We start from the raw sequence: 21,619 nt of genomic DNA, 5'->3' as shown, positions 1-21,619 counted from the left end.
TTTGGATTTCATATTGATAAGTTGGTAAGATGTTTACTGTCGTGCCATGGATAGAATTTGAGATTGTCAACAGTTTAGTTCACTTGTCTCTAAATTGATCTGTAATTGCCAGCTGATGATTTTTAATCATCACCATCTTAATATCTCTGCAGTTTTTGTGGTTCTCATAATGCTCAGTTCGATTATTGCAGACTGTCATGAGTGCCCTCTAGCGCCTCTAGAGTGTACTTGCTTCACTTCACTTTCCCTGGGACTCATTTCATCATGGACTTCATTTCCCATCATACACTGCACACCCACACCTGTTCTCATTCTGTAATTATCACCTTCAGCTGCTGCCCATCACCACACCCTCTCTCACATACTATTTAACTGGTTCATTTTCATCTGTTCAGAGGTGAAGTACTGACTTGCACCGGCAATCTACCAAGCATTTCTTTGTTCCTCGACTCTGTGATTGTTTTCTGCCTGCCTTGACCCATTGCTCTTGTATCTCGACCACGATTCTGCCTTGCCTCCATTGTACCTGTCTGCCTGTGATTTCGACCCTGCCTGTTGACCACTGAAATAAAGTTCTTTGCACATGGATCCGAATGCTCATGCCGCAGTCATTACAGAATACTTCACCACCCAGGATCCAGCAGAACTATTCAAGTTTCCACGGCATGGTGACTACCAGGATCCATTGTCTAGACTCTGTGCCATCTTCCAACGAGGAAGAGACATCGACAGCTACGTGGAGGAGTTTCTGGGCTACAGCCATATGGTTCTAGGGGATAATGATCTACTCAAGGATTGTTTTCTGAGTGGTTTAGATTCTGAGATCAGTCTCAACCTGCCCTGGGACGATCCAGAGTGGTCTCTGGCCGAATTGATTGACTTTGTTCTCTTGCACTGTGGATCCACATTCACTGTAGGAGAAGTGGAGGAGGAGATCCCCTATGGGAACGATGGGCAGAGAGACCACCACCCAAAGATTATTACCCCAGAACCTCAACCAGAACCACAACCACCACCACTGCATAATATGGCTGCCACACTTGAGCCACTGCATAAGATGGCTGCCACACCTGAACCACTGCACAAGATGGCTGCCACACCTGAGCCACTGCACAAGATGGCTGCCACACTTGAGCAGTTGCACGAGATGGTCGTCAGACTTCATCTAGAGTCGGCAGACAAGATGGCCGCCATACCTCAGCCCACGTTAGCTCACCAGATGGCCGCCTTCCCTCAGCTCGAGTCAGCTCACAGGATGGTCGCCATATGTCAGCCCGAGTCAGCTCACAAGATGGTCGCCATACCTCAGCCCGAGTCAGCTCACAGGATGGTCGCCATATCTCAGCCCGAGTCAGCTCACAAGATGGCCACCATACCTCAGTCAAAGTCAGCACTCAAGATGTCTGTCATCCCTGAACCAGTGCACCAGAAGGCCGTTGAACCTCAGGAGGTCCCGCTGGTGGTTACACAACCACCAGGGGTAACGGCTAAAGCTGAAGTCTCTCTGGTGGTGCCACCAGTGGCTGCACAACCTCCGGAGATGTGGGTTAGGGCCGCAGATTCTCCAGAGGTTCCGCTGGTGGCTGCACAACCTCTTGATCAGGCACGAATACCCTCGGTCCTTTCAACCCTGACCATGGAGGTTCCGCCAGTGGCTGCACCACCTCAAGAGATGTCGAATTGGGTCGTAGACTCTCTGGAGGTTCCACTGGTGGCTGCACGACCTCTAGGTCCGTTAGTTCAAGTCATTGAACCCTTACCTTGCCTGGTTCCAGACACAAAGGTTTTCGAGTTACGGCCAGGAGAGCCATTGTCGGGTCAAAGCCCCGAATCTCGGTCAGGAGAACTGTTGTCCGGTCCAAGCTCCGAATCATGGCTAGGAGAGCCGTTGTCCGGTCCAGTTTTCGAGTCACGGCCAGGAGAGCCGTTGTCCAGTCCCGATCCCGAGTTGCGGCCAGGAGTGCCGTGGTCCAGTCCTGTTCCCGAGTTATGGCCAGGAGTGCCGCCCCAGAATTATGTGTCGAAGCCACGACCAGAGCCCTCGGGACAAGAGCGTCCTACCTCACCTGAACCATCTCCGGGGTGGCCGCTGCCACTTGCTCCGTCCTGGGGAGTGTCATCGTCTCCAGTCTTACCCTGGAGGGAATCCCTACCGGCTGACCCACAGCCGGCCTCTCCCCGTGGAGTTCCTAACCCGCCTGTTCCACCCCGTTCCATCAAGGAACCCCGAGCAGGTACTGTCTGGGCCATAGAGGCCAAAACTAACCTCTCTAAGCTCTTTGTTTCAGTCCGTCCTGCTCCGCACTGGTTGACTTCCCTGTCACCCAAGCCGCACTGGAGGGCGATCCTGTCGCCTGCTTCGCCTTGGAGGGCGTCTCTAGTGTCTGCTCCACCCTGGAGGGTGTCCCTATCACCCAAGCCACCTTGGAGGGTGTCTCTGCCACCTGTTCCACTCTGGAGGGCGTTCCTGTCACCTAAACCACCTTGGAGGGTGACTCTGTTTCCTGTCCTGCCCTGGAGGGCGTTTCCATCACCTAGGCCGCCCTGGAGGGCGTCCTCGTCGCCTAAACCGCCTTGGAGGGCGTCTCGATCACCTGTTCCGCCCTGGAGGGCGTCTCCGTCGCCTAAGCCACCCTGGAGGGCGACTCCATCGCCTAAGCCGCCTTGGAAGGCGTTTTTTGTCTCCCGTTGCGCTTTGGGGGCGTTTCAGTCATTCGATCCATCTGGAAGGTGACATTGTCAAGAACTCTACCCCCATCCCGTCCCCTGCTCTAGTTATTGTTCCGCCCCTGATCCACCACCCTCCTAGACTTTCTAGTGTTTGAGCGTCTGGAAGCCACTGCCTAGAGGGGGGGCTATGTCATGAGTGCCCTCTAGCGCCTCTAGAGTGTACTTGCTTCACTTCACTTTCCCTGGGACTCATTTCATCATGGACTTCATTTCCCATCATACACTGCACACCCACACCTGTTCTCATTCTGTAATTATCACCTTCAGCTGCTGCCCATCACCACACCCTCTCTCACATACTATTTAACTGGTTCATTTTCATCTGTTCAGAGGTGAAGTACTGACTTGCACCGGCAATCTACCAAGCATTTCTTTGTTCCTCGACTCTGTGATTGTTTTCTGCCTGCCTTGACCCATTGCTCTTGTATCTCGACCACGATTCTGCCTTGCCTCCATTGTACCTGTCTGCCTGTGATTTCGACCCTGCCTGTTGACCACTGAAATAAAGTTCTTTGCACATGGATCCGAATGCTCATGCCGCAGTCATTACACAGACTGCAATACTATTACATTCTTCATCTAGAACTCAGCAGCTTTCACTGTGCTACTCATTTTTTCTCTTATTAAACACAGGTGGGTTTTGAATTATGTGTCAATAAAATTACAGCTTAAATGTTTAGAATAACATACTTTTTTTGATCCTGCATTATATTTAATGTACATGGGCACAGAATTAGGGAGAGGAATCGTAAAAGTTTCATGATTCCGGCTTCTTGAGTACTTTTAAAGAATAAATACTGCCAAATTAACGTAATTCAATAATAAATATTTACAATTTTTTATGACTTTTTACTGTGCAATTTAATGCAACCTAATAATTGTCAATTGTAAATAAAACTAGACAAAACAGACATTCTAAAAATTCTAACAAAAGTATTTAATTCGATAATTTGAAGCATTTTTGAAATTTCAATTCACTGTATAAAGTTGCTTTGGAAGTTGATGATCAACATTTTCTAAAAGTTAAGCACCGTCTTAATTATATACATATAAAATCTGTAAAGTTTCAGTCTATTTTGTATATTTTTCTGTGCAAGTGTCTACTGATTTTTTTTTTTTTTTATAGGAAAAAAAGTTATATAACCATTATTAGTACAGTTTCTCATTAAATAAGGCAAATAGTCAAATTCCAGGTTTTTCTCATTTTTTCAGTGTGGTTCCTGAATTTGAACGCTTTTGAGTGAGTAAACTATGCCATTATATCTCCATGATCATTTATAATTTTAATGTACAAGGAAAATTAAAAAATAAAATAAAAAATGCATGCTTCTGACATCATTGAATATCATTATTTCAAATGGAAATCATTAAATAATAAAATTGGCCCAAAAAGTATTTGAATGCTTAAAATCCAAATGTCAAACGAATAATCGCGATTAAATCACATTCAGAATAAAAGTTTGAGTTTGCCTAGTATATGTGTGCGTAACAGAGAGAAATATTTTATGTACAAAATATTTGTATTTATACATAATATAAATTCTATAAAAATTATAATGAATACATATGCTTGTAAATATTTCTTAAATATAAATACTAACACATTTATGTATATATGTACACACATAATAATTACACACCCTACACACATATATTAGGCAAACTCAGACATTTATTTTTTGTATGCAATTAATCGTGATTAATTGTTTGCCAGCCCTACATTGCATTAAATATATCAAAACAAGTAGTATTTTTTATTTTAGGCAAAGAATAGTGTGTTAGTTTTAAATATATAAAAATTATTTTTAGAAATTGTATTGTTATACTTCATGGTTGTACAATTATTCAGAAATTAAGTGTTCAAAATACATTTTGGGTCTCTGTATATTAAGTATAGCATGTCAAACTTAGCCTGATTTTACTTCAGTTTCAGGTTCTTTCCTACTCAGTCTATGTGATAAAGCTCCAGCTTTCTAAAGAATTAAAAATTTACATGTACAATTTCATACCTGAATGCAAAGTATGTGATTTCCTGACATGGTTGTCAATATAGTGACTGAAATGAATCTTCGGGTGCATAAATGATGCTGGGAAGAGACTGAACTTGAATTACAATCAGCACGTCTGATTTTATGAATAATCTCAAATTTGTATTTTCATTTCCTTCCATTTTCCAAACCTCCTTTTTTTAAAATCATGTTGCATGTTATATTGCCCAAGATTTTTGGTAATAACTTGAAAGCATGCTTCGAAACAATAGCACATCTGTCTTTTATATGATGTTATGGTTTGTATTTTTATTTTTTAGAGTGACGGATCCTCTCCAGTTCTCCACATTTGCGCTCACATCTCGCCAAAGACAGAGCAATTCCAACAGCAAGCAGAAACCCAAACTCATTATAACCGAAGACCTTGGATCTCGACTCTCTTATTAGGACATCAGTTTTTCAAACTCATTTTTGCAGGCCACATGGACTAGAGCTACTGTACAGAACCTTACCCAAATTACCCTCAGTCAAAGCAAAAAATAACCAAGCTCTGAGCTCATTCAAGTATCACCATTGCTACTAACTGATGATCCATATTAAGCTCATGTTTGATTTTTTTGTATATATAAAAATACACAAATGTAAATATATTTAGTATAATACCTTTTTATTTTTAGATGACCTCAAGAATGTCTGTTTGGTCCATTGAAGAAAACTGCTCAAATGACCAAATATAATGTATAGCACGATTCTTTTCTATAAATGTTTTTTGTCGCATACTACAAATTCTGTAGACTGGCGTCCATACAAAACATTTGTTTTTGCTCCTCTGCACTTTGAAACTAAGTTCAGCCTCCAAAAAAGTGTGATTCAAGTGAGACAACTTGTTTCGAATTGATATTTGAACATAGTGCACCTCTTCATTCAATAGAAACACGTTTTAAATTATATATTCAGTATTATACTAAGATAGCAGATTTTACCGTAAAGGTTGGAATTCCATATTGCCATCATGTTTCTGGTGCTCATTCATGTTAAACACAAAAGGTGCAGTTTTGATCAATAATGACTTAGATGTTGGTGTTCTTGGTGTTCACAAATTTATCATACGGCTTCAAAAGACTTGTACAGCCCAGTTTCCAAAACCTTATCACACTGTAATTTGCACTTTTAGTAGCTAACAACCAAGAACAGATTTTCAGCCTTTACTAAACTATAATAGTGACTATATTCTTATGGTCACATTTCCAATGTAGCAAGCAACATATCGAGAAACCACAGTTCTAATGTAGCAAGCGAGACATCAGTTTTTAATATCATATTTGCTGATATCACTTTTGCTCATATCTCTATTACATTGTTTATTAGAAAGACTGTTCTTTAAGCATGGCCTCCTCCCTAATCTTCCTCTTTACCTTTTTTCCCCAACACAAATCCACTTAATATTCAGATTTTTTTCCAGAAATCACGAAGTACTTCAACATACACTTAAACGTTTGCCACACAAACAACTTCACTCTCACATTCACTTTCTCTCATTCATTCACCTACATGAGTGCCACAAACAGAGGGTTTTTAAAGCTTCTAAGTAACACATATCACCTGTGTTTACTCATTAGCCCAATCCACATCAATTAGCTCATTAGTGGGTTGTATGTAGCAAACAGCATCAGAAAATATAGACAGAACAGATAAACTTCCAAATGAAAACATGTAGCAACACTCACTGTTTATGAACACTGTATAGTGATTACTATATGTATGTTCTTATACTGTATGCATATGTGTGTGTGAACAGAGTAAGAATGAAAAACTGACAGAAGTATGACTTTTTATTTCACTGGAAACATTTATCTAGAGAATTTGTCTGATCCACTTGGTAGCAGAATTCGATTTTCTTCACAGATGTATTTTCTTCCATTTTCTTTGTTTTTGCACTTGAATGTGTCATATCAAAATATGCGCACATTCTACATTATCTGTGGAAATTCTAATAAAATATCCAGTTGTATAAAAGTGAGTGTTAACTGTGTATTTATACTGTTAAACATCCATTTGAAATGTTAGTTACGCTGCCATCTAGCTTACATTATGTTTAATAATCTGCTTTTGATGTGCTGTAATGAAAGTTGATATATAAAAAAGGGGTCATCGGATGCAAAATTCACTTGTACGTGTTGTTTGAACATATGCACACATCTACCCTATAACGATACAAATCCATGCAGTGGTTTTTAATTAATCTGTAAAAATAATATCCCTTTTTTCAAATCAAGCCATTCTCAGATGCCTGTAGGTGTGAGGCCGCTCCCACGATAGCTGATTGACATGAGCGTCTTACCTCAGATCAGCTGTAACAGTCTGACCTCAATCACCTTTCCTAATAACGTGCTAGTTAGCAAGTTTCGCAGCTCTAAATGCAGCTAAAGTAAACAATCTCTCAGAGCAACACGTCACTCCACAGAGAGTAGAGAGGGGCGGGGTGAGCAGAGCTCATTTGCATTAAAAGGAACAATTTCTCAGAATGGGAAAAGGGATTTTGAGAATTTTTAACCAAAGTATATCATAGACTTTTCATTAAGACCCTAAAGAATCATATCAACTTGTGGAAAATGAGCATCCGATGACCCCTTTAAACAACAACAAATTACAAGAGAGAACCGTCCAACAGAATAGTTTTATTTTTCTCACTAAATTTGTGACACGTTTGAGGAACATAATTACATACACTCTCGCTTAATATAATACTGTGATTCAAAACCATCATACAGGCAAATTTCCCAGGAAAAAAATCTGTGAATCCGCTGCTCTGAATCAGAATAACTTACAGGACGCATATCCGGCTTGTGCCACATCACGTGATACACTTCTTTGGCAGAAAACACTTTTTTTTTCCCTTGACCTGCTGAATGCCTATTTGATCTTTCAGTAGTTTAAAATCGTTGAATCAAATACAAAAATAGTACAGACTGTTGTCTAGATCGATCTAAGCTAGACGATTACATAGAATAAACGCCTTCACAGGCAAACAAACAAACATATCGAGAGTAGCATATCGAGATTTATGCTTGGTCGGACGCACAGAAGTGTGCAGATAGCATCGAGTCCCTCCGTACTGTACACTGTTCTCAGTCACTTCAGCAGGCTCGTCCTCCTCTTTCTGTTGTTTCCCAAACATTTGAGAAAAAAAAACACAATATCATATGTCCATTTTGTTCAGCAGTTTAAATTGTTCCTATTGGTCAACAAAGTCCAACAACTACTTCAGCATGACAGTCTGTTACGTGTTGCGGCTTGCAATGCTAAAAGCATTGATCTGTTCTTCAGAGTTCAAGGAAATATAAAACGTTGACTAATAAATAACAATCTTTAAGTATATGATTAACACCCTGATCATAATACAACCCGGCTTCCATCCTGAAAACATAGCAAGCATGTACAGCATAATTTAATAGGGTGAATACAGGTAAACTGGAACACTTTCTGATCATTTGTCATCACCTTTATTTTTCTTTATAATCCAAATAATCCAAATGGCTACAATAATGTCATCTTATATAATGATGATGCTTGAGTGTCCCTCTTCACCAGTAGTCACCCTAAAAACATCATTAAATACATGTCAAATCATCAAATCCTTCGTTACATAATAGGTTGTCAATATTGTTTAATATTTATTTTTTGAGATTATTTTTCCTACTTTTCTACTGCAACTTCACTATTTTAAAAAAGGTAATATTTTTGTTTTTATTTTATGGATTTAACTGCAGATATTCTAAGTCAAAGTGTGAAACATGAGAACAGGGACATAGCAAAAAATAACAATGCCTCATGTGCAAACTGATTTAAATTGAAGCACTAAATAAGTAAATAAATAACAAAAATGATTTAAAACACTAAGCATTCAAATTATGAAGAAAGAGATTCGCTAATCATCCTACTGTGAGTATTAATAAAATCATAAAAGTGATTTCAGAATGCCATGTCACCATAACACAATGCTACTCTCAGGCAGGTGACAAACACAAGGCAGCTGTGTGTCGTGAACTTCATTTTAGTCATAAAAACCTTTTTAAAACGTCTCCTTTTCTAGACAAACAACACTGCATTGATATTTCACAGTAAAAATCAGTTCGGTTTAGTTAGTGTTACATTTCGCTAAGATGGTCTCATTCAATTTTAGATGCAGTGACATGTCTTTTCAACACTTTCCAAAAATACAGTATCTGATGTTGTAAACAGTCACAGTCAATTTCCAGTAGGTCCATACAAACTAAGCAGATCCATCCAAACTCTGTTTCATAATACGCTTAATTTTAGTTTGTGTTTCCTATCATGTTTTAGTCATTTCCACATGTTTTTTTTTTCTTCTGGGGCCCTTTCGAAAGGGCTGTTCTGAAATGTTTGCTGACATTAAGAGGCACTGTCTTTGAGGGGGATCCAAAAACGGCTTCTAAAGAGATCAAAACCTCCATCTTATTGTGATCTCCTCAATCAAAAATAAACCAAAGTAGATAAGAGTCTGTCGGTGCTGCTCACTGTTGGCAGTAGTATGATGAATTACTCTCTTTCCCCATCTTCACTGCTCCCTTTAAAACAGAGGGACAAAAACATCAAATTTTTTTTTTACATTAGTTTATATTTAATTAACATGCAAATTATCACAGCAGTGTCTAAAGTATTTGGAAATTTTTTTTTTTTCAAATAATTCTGATAAAATGTGAAATATGTTATGCGTAAAAAAAAATCTAAACAGTATGTGCTTCAAAGCTAACATTAATTTGAGGCATGAAAATGTTCATTTTGCTTCTGTTAACGTTTCCCCAGCATTGACAGAATTTTCTGGCAATCTATGTTTTCATTGTTATACATTAGGGGGCGCTATTATGCATCTTCTGAAATAGAACAGAATCTCCCGATCAAAAACAAGTGAAGAAGTAGCAGGAACAAGCCACAGAAGCATTACTTCACTTATAAGCCAACATGTGTAGTCGTTGACAAAAGCACAAATCCCAAATCCACAAATTGTTTTTTTTTTTTTTTTTACAATCAGAAGCTGTGTGTTTCTTTAAATATATTGTATGTTCCGATAGGGCTCGACGATATGACCAAAGATCAAAATCTCAATTACTGAATGTATGTTAACTTGACATGGCGCCACTCACGTGCGAGTCGCTGCGCAACAGTCTTACACGTCGGTACAGCGGTGACTACAAACACAAAAAATTATGTCAAGGTTCTGAATTTCAGTTTTGATTACTTTTCAATTAATCGTCCAACCCAATGTTCTGATATTCATACAGCAAAATATTCTGGGGGCCATGAAAATTTAGTAAAATTTATCAAAATTGTTGTATTGGCTTGCAACTTAAAAAAAATGTTGGTGGGTAAAGAGTTAATAATAAGAACAATGTTTCAAATGTTTTGTCTCACCTCCTGCAGAATCCATATCTGAATCCGAGACATGTGTGATGGAGAAACGTGACACGTTGGATGGAGAAACGGTAAAACGGGAGACCTGTGCCACTGGTTTAGTACTGCCAGTCGATAGGCTCTGCTTTGTAGTGATGTCCGGAGGAGAACCCTTAGAAGATGTGGGAAGGGGCAACAATGGGAAGTCATCTTCCCATTCAAATCCTGCACCTTAGATCAAAGACAAAGCAGGACTAGTGTTAAAGATAATTGAAAAAAACTGCTTGGGCAAGAAAAGGGAAAGAGTGTCTTACTCTCTTCTGAGATGTTTCCATCTGAAGAATCATCTGAGGCATTGATCTTCTCCTGCTGGTTTTGTGCTTTACCCTTTGAACTTGGTTTGCTTGACTCTCCACCCAAGGGAAAACTTTGATCTGCCAGCTCTCTGGTTGGGCTTTCCTAGAGGGGTTGATTCAATTTTATTATTAAACTTCAGAAGTACTCATATATCATCGACAAATAAGTGGACAATAAATACCTGGTCAAACAGAAAGACGGTGACATCGTCGAAGAAAGACACCACCTTCTTTTTGCTCTCCATTTCGTCAGACAGTGAATCATTGAGCAGCGTTGGCATCTTAAGCAGGCTTCTGAGTTTGTGTGCATCACTGCAGTCGCTCACAATGATGGGTACGGTCAAGATCTCGTCATCACTTTCTTCGCTCTGTTCCTGGATACTGTAAGTGCGCAGCTCCTCATCGGACTCATCGCTATCCTCAGAGTCGCCATCTTCCTCATCGGCCTCCTCCCCATCTGTGGGAGATACCCGTCCTTCTAGTGGAGGGGGAGGAGAGCCAGAACGCATGGAGCTCCTTTTACGTCCTCCTTCTTCCTTACTCCTGGATTCCAGTTCCTCATGTGTGGGGGAACTATTGCTTTCTGCGGTTTCCTCATGAGATGCTAGTTCCTCTTCGGATGAAATAATACAGCTCACATCTTCTACTATGCCCTCTTCATTCTCATCAATAAGGGCCTCTGGAATATTGGTGTTTGCAACATCACCCTCAGAGGTTTCTTGGTCGGGAGACAGACTATCTTCACTGCCTACCTGTTTGAAAGATTCCTCTTGCTTTGGGTCTGAATTGGATACTTCAGATTTCGATGGTACAAGTTCTGCAGAAAGATCTGAATCTACACCATTTTCACCATCATCAAAATGATCTTTTATGTTAGACGCTTCTTTGTCAGGAGATGAGAGAGACGTACTACTGACTGTGTCACAACCAGACATACCTTCATTGATCTTTGATGGAATGTTTGAGGTTGCATCATCAGAGAGTTCAGAAGTTTTTTCACTTTCCTTTGTAGATGGTGGAAGATATTCATCTTCATCTGCCTCCTTTTTTGGAGGAACTAGCTGCTCTTTATCTATAATTTCCTCCCGTTCATCTTTTTGATCTTCGAGTTCATTGATGTCCTCTTCGCTTTCTTTATCTTTCCCGGCATCATAGTCAGAGAAGTAGGCCGAATCTCTATATGGAGTTTTATCACTCAGTGCTTTTAGCTCTCCATCACTGCTCTCAGATGTTGTCAATGCCATTACAGTATCAACATTGTCCTCTATCTTCTCATTCCCTTCTCTTTTAATTTCTTGTTCTTCGTTGACAAAGTTAGACCCAGATGTTACCTTACCCAAGGGTTGGGGTTCCTTTAGGACAAACTCTGGAGATTCATTGTTTTCGGTGTCATAGCCACTGTCCACTGTCTTGGGAGAGCTTGACGGATGGATGGAGGCAGGACTGAGTGTCTCACTGGAACATGCTGTAGATGGTATGTCAATGGAGTCCATGGAGTCTGGGGTACCAACCTGCTTTTGCAATGACTTGAATGTTGGATTGGTGTAATCCACAGTTTCCACTTCAACAGTGAAGTCACCAAAAATCCCTGAGGTTACGTCAGTAATGTCATCATCGCTGCAGTCATCAATCTCCACCAGACTGATACTAGAGCGTCCATGGTCCACTCCACTGTCTGCTGTCTTGCTTAAGTCTGACTCTTGCTCTGATTTGGGCAACTCTGCTTGGGATTTCTCCAGTTGTGGAGTGATGGCAATCATTTCGGTTTTGGGATCTATTGGAGATGCATCTTCATGCAAAGCTTTTTCTTGTTTCAAGTTTGATTCCCCCACTGCAATATCCACATATTGGTGTGAGAGGTCAAACTGTTTGGCACCTTCCCTTGATGACTCGATTTTGGAGACTATATGTCCAGCAGATAAAGGTGCTTGGCCTAGATGTTGGTCTTTTTTAGGCAATGTAATGGGTTTCCCTGGAATGCAGTCGATCATGAAGCAGTTCCTCACAAGTGTTCCTGTTAGAGGATCTACAAAATGTGAACTGCTCAAAGCTTGACAACATGGCACAGGATATACTTCAGCCTCTCTTGGTTCATGGCACATATGGATATACGAGCTGCACTCAGGTGAAGGGTTTGAAGGTACATGTCTTCCATGCACCAGGCAAGTGTTGCTTTTGACTGTTGCCTCTAAGTAGTCAACAGGTTTGGCCATATGGTACGGCAGGGTCTGCTCTTCTGGCCACGTATCCTCAACGTCAGTCATCGGCATAGTGTAGTGGAAATCCGCATATGAATCTTGGATACAAGACCCCTGCCTTTGACGCAAGGTCCTTGTGTTTGTATTTGGTGGATTGCTGGCGGACCAGCTTCTTCCTCGCCTTTCTACAAAGATGTCTTCCTCTTCATCAGAGTCGCTGTCATCTCGTCCTACAAATATAGCACCACCAGATGCGATGTCAATACAAACTGAGTGGCTACCTGGCATAGTCTTCCTCAAAGATCCCATCATATCATAATATCCTCCCGTAACGTTCTTTCCTATAATGGAGCCTTGAACGTTCTCCAAGTAAGGATCAGCATAGCCTTGTGGAGGACTTCCGAGTGATGGTGAGACACCTAAAGGCTCCTCCAGTTCCCCAAGTGCCTGTCTTAAGCTTCGAGACCCCCAGCTCTCTTGTGGAGGCTCTGTTGGGTCTCGTATCAGGTAGCGGTCCATGATCTTAGGAGGTGATGGTTCATAGTAGTAACCTCCATCTCTGTCTTTGTATGAGACATAGTGACCAGACTCCCATGCTCTAAGAGGGCTACCATGGCCCAAAAGAGGCTCCATTGTTAGAGACATAGCAGGACTGGTGTCGGAATCATAGGCACTGCTTTTGTGGATATCCGCTGACCAGTAAATGTCTGGTTTAGCTTCAGGGGGACAGTTCATACACTCCCTAGAGTCTCCACTACCGGTTAGAAAGCTTCCATTGCTGCCACCAAACTCTGGACTGTAAGCACACATGGTGAAATTCATATCAATATTGCTTTGTATTGGCTCCTCAATGCGAATGTAGTACTCATTACTCACTGATGGACTGTGAGCGCTCAGAACTGGTACCACACCAGGGGTGTGTAATTGTTTGGGCTCATAATATGAAGGAGAAACCCCTAGGGCAAGTCCTTCAACAGCACATCCCCCCACTATTCCTCCTGGAGGGTAATAGACCTCCTGACAATGGGGATTGCCTTGACCCAGAGTGCCTGTGGTTGATGAGGAATGGTAGTGTTGTTCAGCCCGTGCTTGCTCCCACTTGTACTCGAAGTTGAGACCATGGCTGGTTTCAGTAACTGTTAAGATGTCATCTCCAGATTCTGAATGGTAGCCATCCCCAGTGGGGAACTGCTCCAGTAGGGGGAATGAGGAAGTGGTGGATGACATGGGCATGTCAATTGCTAGTGCACTGGCTCCATGGACATTAGCATGGCTTGTGTTTGGTCTCATGGAGTTCCAGCGCCTCTCAAAGTCTTCCTCTGCCTCACTTGCTCCTTTGGCACAAAGGTAACTAAGCAGCAGATGAACTTCTTCTGCATTGGGCCTCTGATCAGGCTGAAGCCAACAGAACTGCATGACTTCATACCTGGTGATACAAAAACACAAACGTGAACGTTTCACTTCAAAAGTGCCTTCGTAAAGGGATAGTTCACCCAAAAATTTAAATTCTGTCATTTATTACTCACCCTCATGTCGTCCCAAACCCACAAGACCTTCGTTAATCTTCGGAACGCAAACTAAGATATTTTTGATGAAATCTGAGAGCTTTCTGACTCTGACGGTTGAATCACTGATGTCACATGAACTATTTTATCAATGTCCTTACTACCTTTCTGAGCCTTGAGTGTGGTAGTTATGTTGCTGTCTGTGTAAGGTCAGAAATCTCTTGGATTTCATTAAAAATATCTTAATTTTGTTCTGAAGATGAACGAAAGTCTTACAGGTTTGGAACAACATGATGGTGAGTAATTAAACTATAAATCTTTAAAACAAGATACATTTTCTTGAGAAGTAACACTTAATAAAATATGAAGATTTTTGATAGATTGCAAAATTGGAAAATGGAAAATTACACAAAAATACAGCTACACTGTGTAAATCTGAACATCTGAAACAACAAAATTAAAAGAGTTTTAAGGGCAGGGACTTTAAAAGAGAAGAGTGAAAATTGAAAGGCTCTAGCAGAGTGAAAATTCAGGGCTCTAACTCTAGGGAATGGTTAATAAAAAGAGTAAGAAGAGCAATATAAAGTTCATTAGACACCCACCAGCGGTCAGAAAGAGGGTACTTAAGAAGTGGCTTGGGCAGCTTCAATTGCTGGTCCTTTACAGCATAGCTGAGAACCTGTCGGTCTGAATAATGGCGGTACGGCTGATTCCCCAACTCAAACAGCTCCCAGATTGTAACACCGAGTGACCTTATGCACAGAGAGAAAACTTTCTGGTAACTAACAGGAATTAATGCATCAATCAATAATGGCCTGATATATAAAGGTTATTCAGAAGTAAAGGTTGTTCAGAACTAAATTTATGATATACAGATACAAGAATTTGCTCTTTGCTGTAGCCTCATGTGAAGGTACTGACCAGATGTTGCTTTCCTTGGTTTGGTCCACCACCAGTAAGTTACCATGAACCTCATCAACCAGTTCAGGGGCAATCCAGCGTAAGGGAATCCAGGTCTGGTCTGATGTCACAAAGTAGTCATCCTAGGGATGAAAAGACATAAAGAGAGGGAGCTCTAGTTAATGTTAATGAAATGCACTAACCAGATTTTGAGTCAAAAAGCACAACATCAACTAGTAAATGAATGTAATCTGTAATATTCATAATAATTGTACACATTTGACACACCTTGTACTTGTTGTGCGATAGTCCATAGTCTCCAATCTTAACTTTTACGTCTGATGTTAGCAGGCAGTTTCTTAAAGCCAGATCACTGCAGAAAACCAGAGAACGCAAAAAAAAGAAATAATTGATCAGCACCTTCTGAAAATAGGACATGGCCTAAATTATTTAATATTGCTAGCTTAAACATAACTGGATTTCATTTACAAAACTGCAAGCCTGCACAAAGTTAACATACATTTACAAAGTATGGCAGATGCAATGCCAGAAATAGCTATCATTTCACTGCATTGTGATGTCACTTTCCAAAAATAATTCTTCAGGAACTCGTTCAAAGTATCTCGGCAAGGACATGGAAGTTGCTTGGAGATGTGTGGTGACCCCCGGCAACAAAATCACTGATGCTGGAGTGGAGTAAAAACACTCAGGCAGCATCAGGAGATTGTTGCAGGGAGAAACCATGAGACAGGAAGCAGGCAATGCAGATATTCACACTCATTAGCTTCATGCTTATACTGTTAAATCAGATTTCCAGAATGTTAAAGAAATTATATTTCAGTTTCAAGTATTCAAAGGTTCTCCAAATATGGATTTGTGCATTAAAAGGAAAAGTTGAAATAAATGTAACAGTGTTGGCTAACCTATGGGTGAAGTTGTTTTTGTGAAGGTGAAGCAGGCCTGAAGTAATCTCGCACGCCATCCTCTGAAGTAGTAAGGGGTCAGGGGTCATGGAATCTGTTGCCCGGCAGCTGCGCAGGTAACCTTTAACATCACCCTGTTGACATGGAAAACATAAAACACGTGCTAAAACACAAAGGCAAGGCGTAAATTTAAACTGGTATGCATAAACATCAAAGGACTGTGCTGTCAGCCTGATTGTCCTCAGCTAACCATTGGGGGGCGATATACAGCAAGCCATCATAGCGGAGCAGAGTTGTTGCTAAGGGCAGTTCAGTTTGAAAAAATATGCTTTGCACATGTGACCTAGGCAGGCAATAACAGGAGAAGAATGATATGAAATGAAGCACACTATCATATTGTGACCCTTGCATTTCCAACATTATTTTTCAATGCTGTCGCTGTTTTGTTCTGAGACTTCAGATATTTGAGCTATAATTACACACCCTCATGTCATTTCAAATCCTTTGGAAAACAAATTAAGATATTTTTGATGAAATCCAAGAGCTTTCTGACCCTGTAGAGTCAGTAACACAACTGACACAGTCAAGGCTCAGAAAGACATATGTTGTAGTACTCTTATGAATTTGCATGAATTTGTAAGTCTAACACGGAACAGAAGAAATTGTTGAATAAAGTCGTTATTTTTGTTTTCTTTGCGCACAAAAAGTATTCTCGTAGACTCATCAAATTAGGGTTGAACCACTGATGTCACATGGATTATTTTAACAATGTTCTTACTATCTTTCTAGGTCTTGAACATGTCAGCCTTGTTGCTGTCTATGCAGGGTCAGAAAGCTTTTGGATTTCATCAGAAATATCTTAATTTGTGTTCTGGAGATGAACAAAGGTTTGCAGCGACTTGAGGGTGAGTAAAGAATTTTCGTTTTTGGGTCAACTATTCCTTAAACGGTAAAACATCTTCGCTACAAACCACTGTTTATGATTAAGATAAATTAAAATATTATGTAATAATATAATAAATTAAAATATTATGTAATATTATTACAAATACCAGTTTGCAACATCAAGCAGTAAAATGGACTGTTTTATATAGCTAAAATTTGCTAAAATATTTGCTAACAGGCCCTCTTCAATAAAAATCGATGGGAATTTTTTTATCTGTTTTATAGTACACCATGCAAAAGTCACAAAAATAATAGTACGTCTTCCCATTAAGGATTAGCTGAATTCCAGCATAAAAAAACGTATTAATTTACTCTTCCCCTATGTCTTAATTTACTCTTCTCTGATGTTCACATCTTTCTTTCTTCAGCCGAAAAAGGTTTTTGAGGAAAACATACCAGGATCTTTCTCCATGTAGTGGACTTCAGTGGGGATCAGCAGGTTGAAGGTCCTAATATAAGGGTCTTATCTAGTAAAACAATCAGCCATTTTCTTAAAAAAAAAAAAAGTATATACTTTTTAAGCAGAAATGCTCATCTTGCACTAGCTCTGTGATGCACATTCGTGTCTTCACGCATCGCATAATCACAAAAGTCACATGCGATTAATTATTCATCTGTGTACTTCAAAAAGGTGCTGTTCAAAAAGGTAGGGAAGGGTGAAAAACTCCATCTCATTTTCTCCTCCAAACTCAAAATCGTCCAACTAATTGTACCTTTTTTGTAAAGTGTGTTTGACTTTCTTTGCATGTTCGCTTTGTAAACACGTCACGTGTGCGTGATTACATAAAGCATGAGATGAGGTAGTGCAAGACGAGCATTTGTGGTTAAAAAAGTATATAATGTATTTTTTTTTTTTAAAGTCTAATTGTTTGGCTAGATAAGACTCTTATTTCTCGGCTGGGATCGCGTAGAGCCCTTTGAAGCTGCGCTGAAACTGCAACTTGGACCTTCAACCTGTTGGTCACCACTGAAGTTCACTAAATGGAGAAAAATCCTGGAATGCTTTACTCAAAAACCTTAATTTCTTTTCGACTGAAGAAAGAAAGAAATGAACATCTTGGATGACATATGGGGTGAATAAATTTTCAGGAAATTTTTATTCTGGAAGTAAACTAATTCTTTAGGACTTAAAAGATATAATAAGTTTTATAATAATTTTCTAAGAAAAAATAAAAGGACTAACCAGTGGGCAGAACTCCATGACCACTAAGTAGGGTGTGACCTCTGTGCACTGAGCGAGGCATTGCACTAGAGCCGGATGCTGGAGAGACCTGCAAAAAGAGTTTCAGCCCAATCATCACTACAATACACATACTATACACTCATACAGAGATGGTTCACACAAAAATTAATATTATGTCATCATTAAACACCCTCATGTTGTTCCAAACCTGTATGATTTTTTTCTGTTGTAGAACCCAAAAGAACATATTCTGGTTTTTTTTTATATATATATAAAAATAAAAGTCAATGGGGTCCGTTTTGTTTTGGACCCCATTGACTTTCATTTTATGGAACAGTATTTCAACCATCTTCAAAATATCTTACTTTATGTTTTACAGAAGAAACAACATTTTTTTGCAACATGAAGGTGAGTAGATGAAATAAAATGCATAAATGAAATATGCAAAGCATGATTTGTTTACCGGTATGGCCGAGCCTCTTCCAGAAAATGCATCTGGTCCTGCACACTGGCACTGGCCTTTAGTTCCTTCACCACCACCTGGGTACTGCTGAGACCAGAGTGAACCTCCCCCAACAATACCTGCGAATGACATCCCACCGACACACATATACACAAACACACAAGGGAAAGACAACAGAAACACACACATACAGGTATGAACAGAGGGAAAATGGACAACACACACATTTATGGATAGACACAAACAGATGTGCACATAAAGGAAATGGATACACAGGAAGGAAGGAAGGAAATGGAAGACAGATATTCCACACAAACAAACCCAAAAAGATTTAAATCAAGCCCAGGAATCATGCAAAAAGATGCTCGAAAGGAAACGCAGACGAAACAATACAAAACCAGATGAGACATCGGTAAACATGCAGCCACAGAGACACAGACATACAGATGGACATACCCATTCAATGGAAAGTTGGGAAAATTGGGGTAGTGTGTGTGTTTATGTATGTGTGTGTTACAAAAAGACAAAGAAGTAGAGAGAAAGAGAGAAAGAATGAGAATGAACGAGGCACAGTTATTCCTATAAAACACTGAAGTGCTTCTGGAATTCACAGCTACACAGAAATATCAAATTCTCACAGGGAACATTCAAGACACAAGTCCAACATCAAAGCTTACGTATTATCGAGGTGGAAGATATTTTCACATCCCTGGGACTAAACTACAGCGCTAAACCTTTGATGCGTAGCAGAACACGCTTAGGGCGTCCACGTCTGTGAGGTGCGCAAACATACAAAACAAATAAACAATAAACAATAAACCAACTACACTTACCTTGCCAAACCAGCCATGTCCAATCTCCTTTATATAAAGCAAACTGTGGCGGCCAAGATCAGTGGATCTCAGGAGCTGGACTATTATCAGTAAATAAAAAGACAGAGATAGAACAAGACATTAATTAGCAATTGGATCAACAGCATTCAATATCTAATGAAATTTAATTCCTAGAATTTTAAACAAGAAAAATGTTTCTATTGTACAGATGTTCTATAGATGTGCTTTTTGAATCATTCTTAAATTTGAACAGCTGCTGTCATCAACATTCCAATTCATTTGTTATGCAAATTAAAAATGAGAAAAAAAGCTAACTTTTGGACCCCTATTGCATAGAATAGAATAGAAAAAAATACTGATATAATAAGAAAAAATACTGTTAAAATTAAATTTAAAGAAAAATTAGCATAATTTAATCAACATTATTAACTGTTCCAACACACCCTTAGTGCACAATTGAGCATAGCAAGTGCATTAAGTGAAGTTTCGTCAAGATCCTCCAATAAGAAAATCATCCTCCAAATATCCTCTCCAAAATGCAGTGACTGATCCTCTGCGCAAGAGCGATGTTAAACAGCACAAAATCAAGTTCAAGAGACTTAAAAGTTCAAAATCTCCCTGTGATCTATTAGACTGCTTGAAAGGCATTTTTCTGAAAAGCAAAAGTCAGAGAAGACTGCTGCAGTAGGGACGGATTTGCCGAGTGATTTTCTGTACCATTCAACCTCTCGTCTAACAGATCCGTGCATATCTCTATCATCTCAAAAAGCCAAAACAGTCCCTTTCTCTCTTTCCCTCATCTCATCGTGCTCACAAACAGACAGTTTATTGTCAACGTGTATGACATACTGTCTCACTCTGTCCCCTTTTTATGCAGCAGCCATATTTTACGCCCATGTGGTGTTGTAGAGGTTGCTCATTCTGCCTGCCCCCTCTCAGAGAGCCCTCGCTGGGGAGAATCGGGCTCTTTGTCATGCCGGCGGTGCTGCTTGGTACCACTGAGAGGATGGAAACACTAATGCTATTATTCCTGGGGTTTCTAGCTCGGGACTGGGAAAGCAAATGGCCGATAAGCGAATCAGAAATGTTTGATGTGGGTGTGGGATAGGAAAGAACAAATCAGAATAAATATTATGTTACAGTGGGATCGCAAACAACAGTAGAGAATATATGAATTAAATCAATGTTTATATCAAACATTAGCAGCACAAATTAATTTATTTTTGATGAAATCAAAGAGCTTTCCAACCCTGCATAGACAGCAATGAACACATTCAAGGCCCAGAAAGGTAGGAAGGACATTGTTAAAATAGTCCATGTGACATCAGTGGTTTAACCGTAATGTTATGAAGCTACTAGACTCATTTTTTGTGCGCAAAAAAAACAAAAACACTTTATTCAACAATTTCTTCACTTCCCTGTCAGTTGATGCTGTGGTAATTGCGTTGCTGTCTGTGCAAGGTCAGAAAGCTCTCGGATTTTATCAAAAATATATTAATTTGTGTTCTGAAGATGAACAAAAGTCTTATGGGTTTGGAACGACTGTCATAATTAATGACAGAATTTTCATTTTGGGGTGAGCTGTCCCTTTAACTAAAAGTAAACTATTAAAAATGGTGTTTGGTACTTGAAATAAGGCTGAAAAAAACAACAACCAATCGTAGCAACTAATTGAAATAAACCAGTTAAAACAATTAAAATGGAGAAATAAATTAACCTAGACAGAAAAATGTAAAATAGTGAAATAATAGGTGTAATAAATAATACTTTACAAATTACTAATTAAAATGTTGAAAAAGCTTATTCAAAATATTAATAAATAGTATAGCAGTATATAAACAGTACTGTAAAATAACAAAATCAGTACTTGAGAAATCTCTAGTATCCTGCTAGAACATCCAGTTTGAGCTGTGTGTTGAAACATGACAGCTGGTTTCTAGATGGTCTAAGCTGGCCATTGGCCGGTCCAAGCTGATAAACCTTGGACTGGCAACCAACCAACTGTTAGCTTGTCATACTAGTTTATGGTAGTCAGACTGTGTTTTGAACATGGTCTGACCAACTTAGACCAGTTAATTATCAGGTTTACACTACCAGTCAAAAGTTTTGACTGGTTACTGAACAGTAAGATTTTGAATGTTTTTTTAGGAAGCCTCTTCTGCTTGCATTTATTTTATCCGAAG

At 39.7% G+C, this 21,619-nt stretch overlaps 1 protein-coding gene across 5 annotated transcripts in view; it reads right to left on the bottom strand.

Annotated features, from left to right (window-relative positions):
* Positions 1-7,376: 7,376 nt before the first annotated feature.
* The window catches only part of aatkb (apoptosis-associated tyrosine kinase b), a 62,075-nt gene continuing 47,832 nt past the window's right edge, over positions 7,377-21,619 (bottom strand). For 2 of the 5 annotated variants that reach the window (XM_051124141.1, XM_051124143.1), the window contains 12 exons: positions 19,437-19,516; positions 18,604-18,722; positions 18,141-18,228; positions 16,013-16,146; positions 15,378-15,462; positions 15,111-15,232; positions 14,792-14,941; positions 10,669-14,110; positions 10,445-10,589; positions 10,152-10,361; positions 9,884-9,928; positions 7,377-9,307 (listed from right to left, as the gene is read on the bottom strand). In XM_051124141.1, coding sequence (XP_050980098.1) covers positions 9,279-9,307; positions 9,884-9,928; positions 10,152-10,361; positions 10,445-10,589; positions 10,669-14,110; positions 14,792-14,941; positions 15,111-15,232; positions 15,378-15,462; positions 16,013-16,146; positions 18,141-18,228; positions 18,604-18,722; positions 19,437-19,516 — 4,649 coding nt within the window. In that variant the 3' untranslated portion in view covers positions 7,377-9,278. Of the gene's footprint in view, positions 9,308-9,883; positions 9,929-10,151; positions 10,362-10,444; positions 10,590-10,668; positions 14,111-14,791; positions 14,942-15,110; positions 15,233-15,377; positions 15,463-16,012; positions 16,147-18,140; positions 18,229-18,603; positions 19,517-19,879; positions 20,234-21,619 lie in introns of those variants that run through there. The other 3 variants (XM_051124145.1, XM_051124144.1, XM_051124142.1) reach the window with 3 other exon arrangements.

Source organism: Labeo rohita, chromosome 12 (genome assembly GCF_022985175.1).
Source record: "Labeo rohita strain BAU-BD-2019 chromosome 12, IGBB_LRoh.1.0, whole genome shotgun sequence".
Taxonomy (NCBI): domain Eukaryota; kingdom Metazoa; phylum Chordata; class Actinopteri; order Cypriniformes; family Cyprinidae; genus Labeo; species Labeo rohita.
The sequence above is the reverse complement of the archived record's forward strand: the minus strand, read 5'-3'. Positions and strand labels throughout refer to the sequence as shown.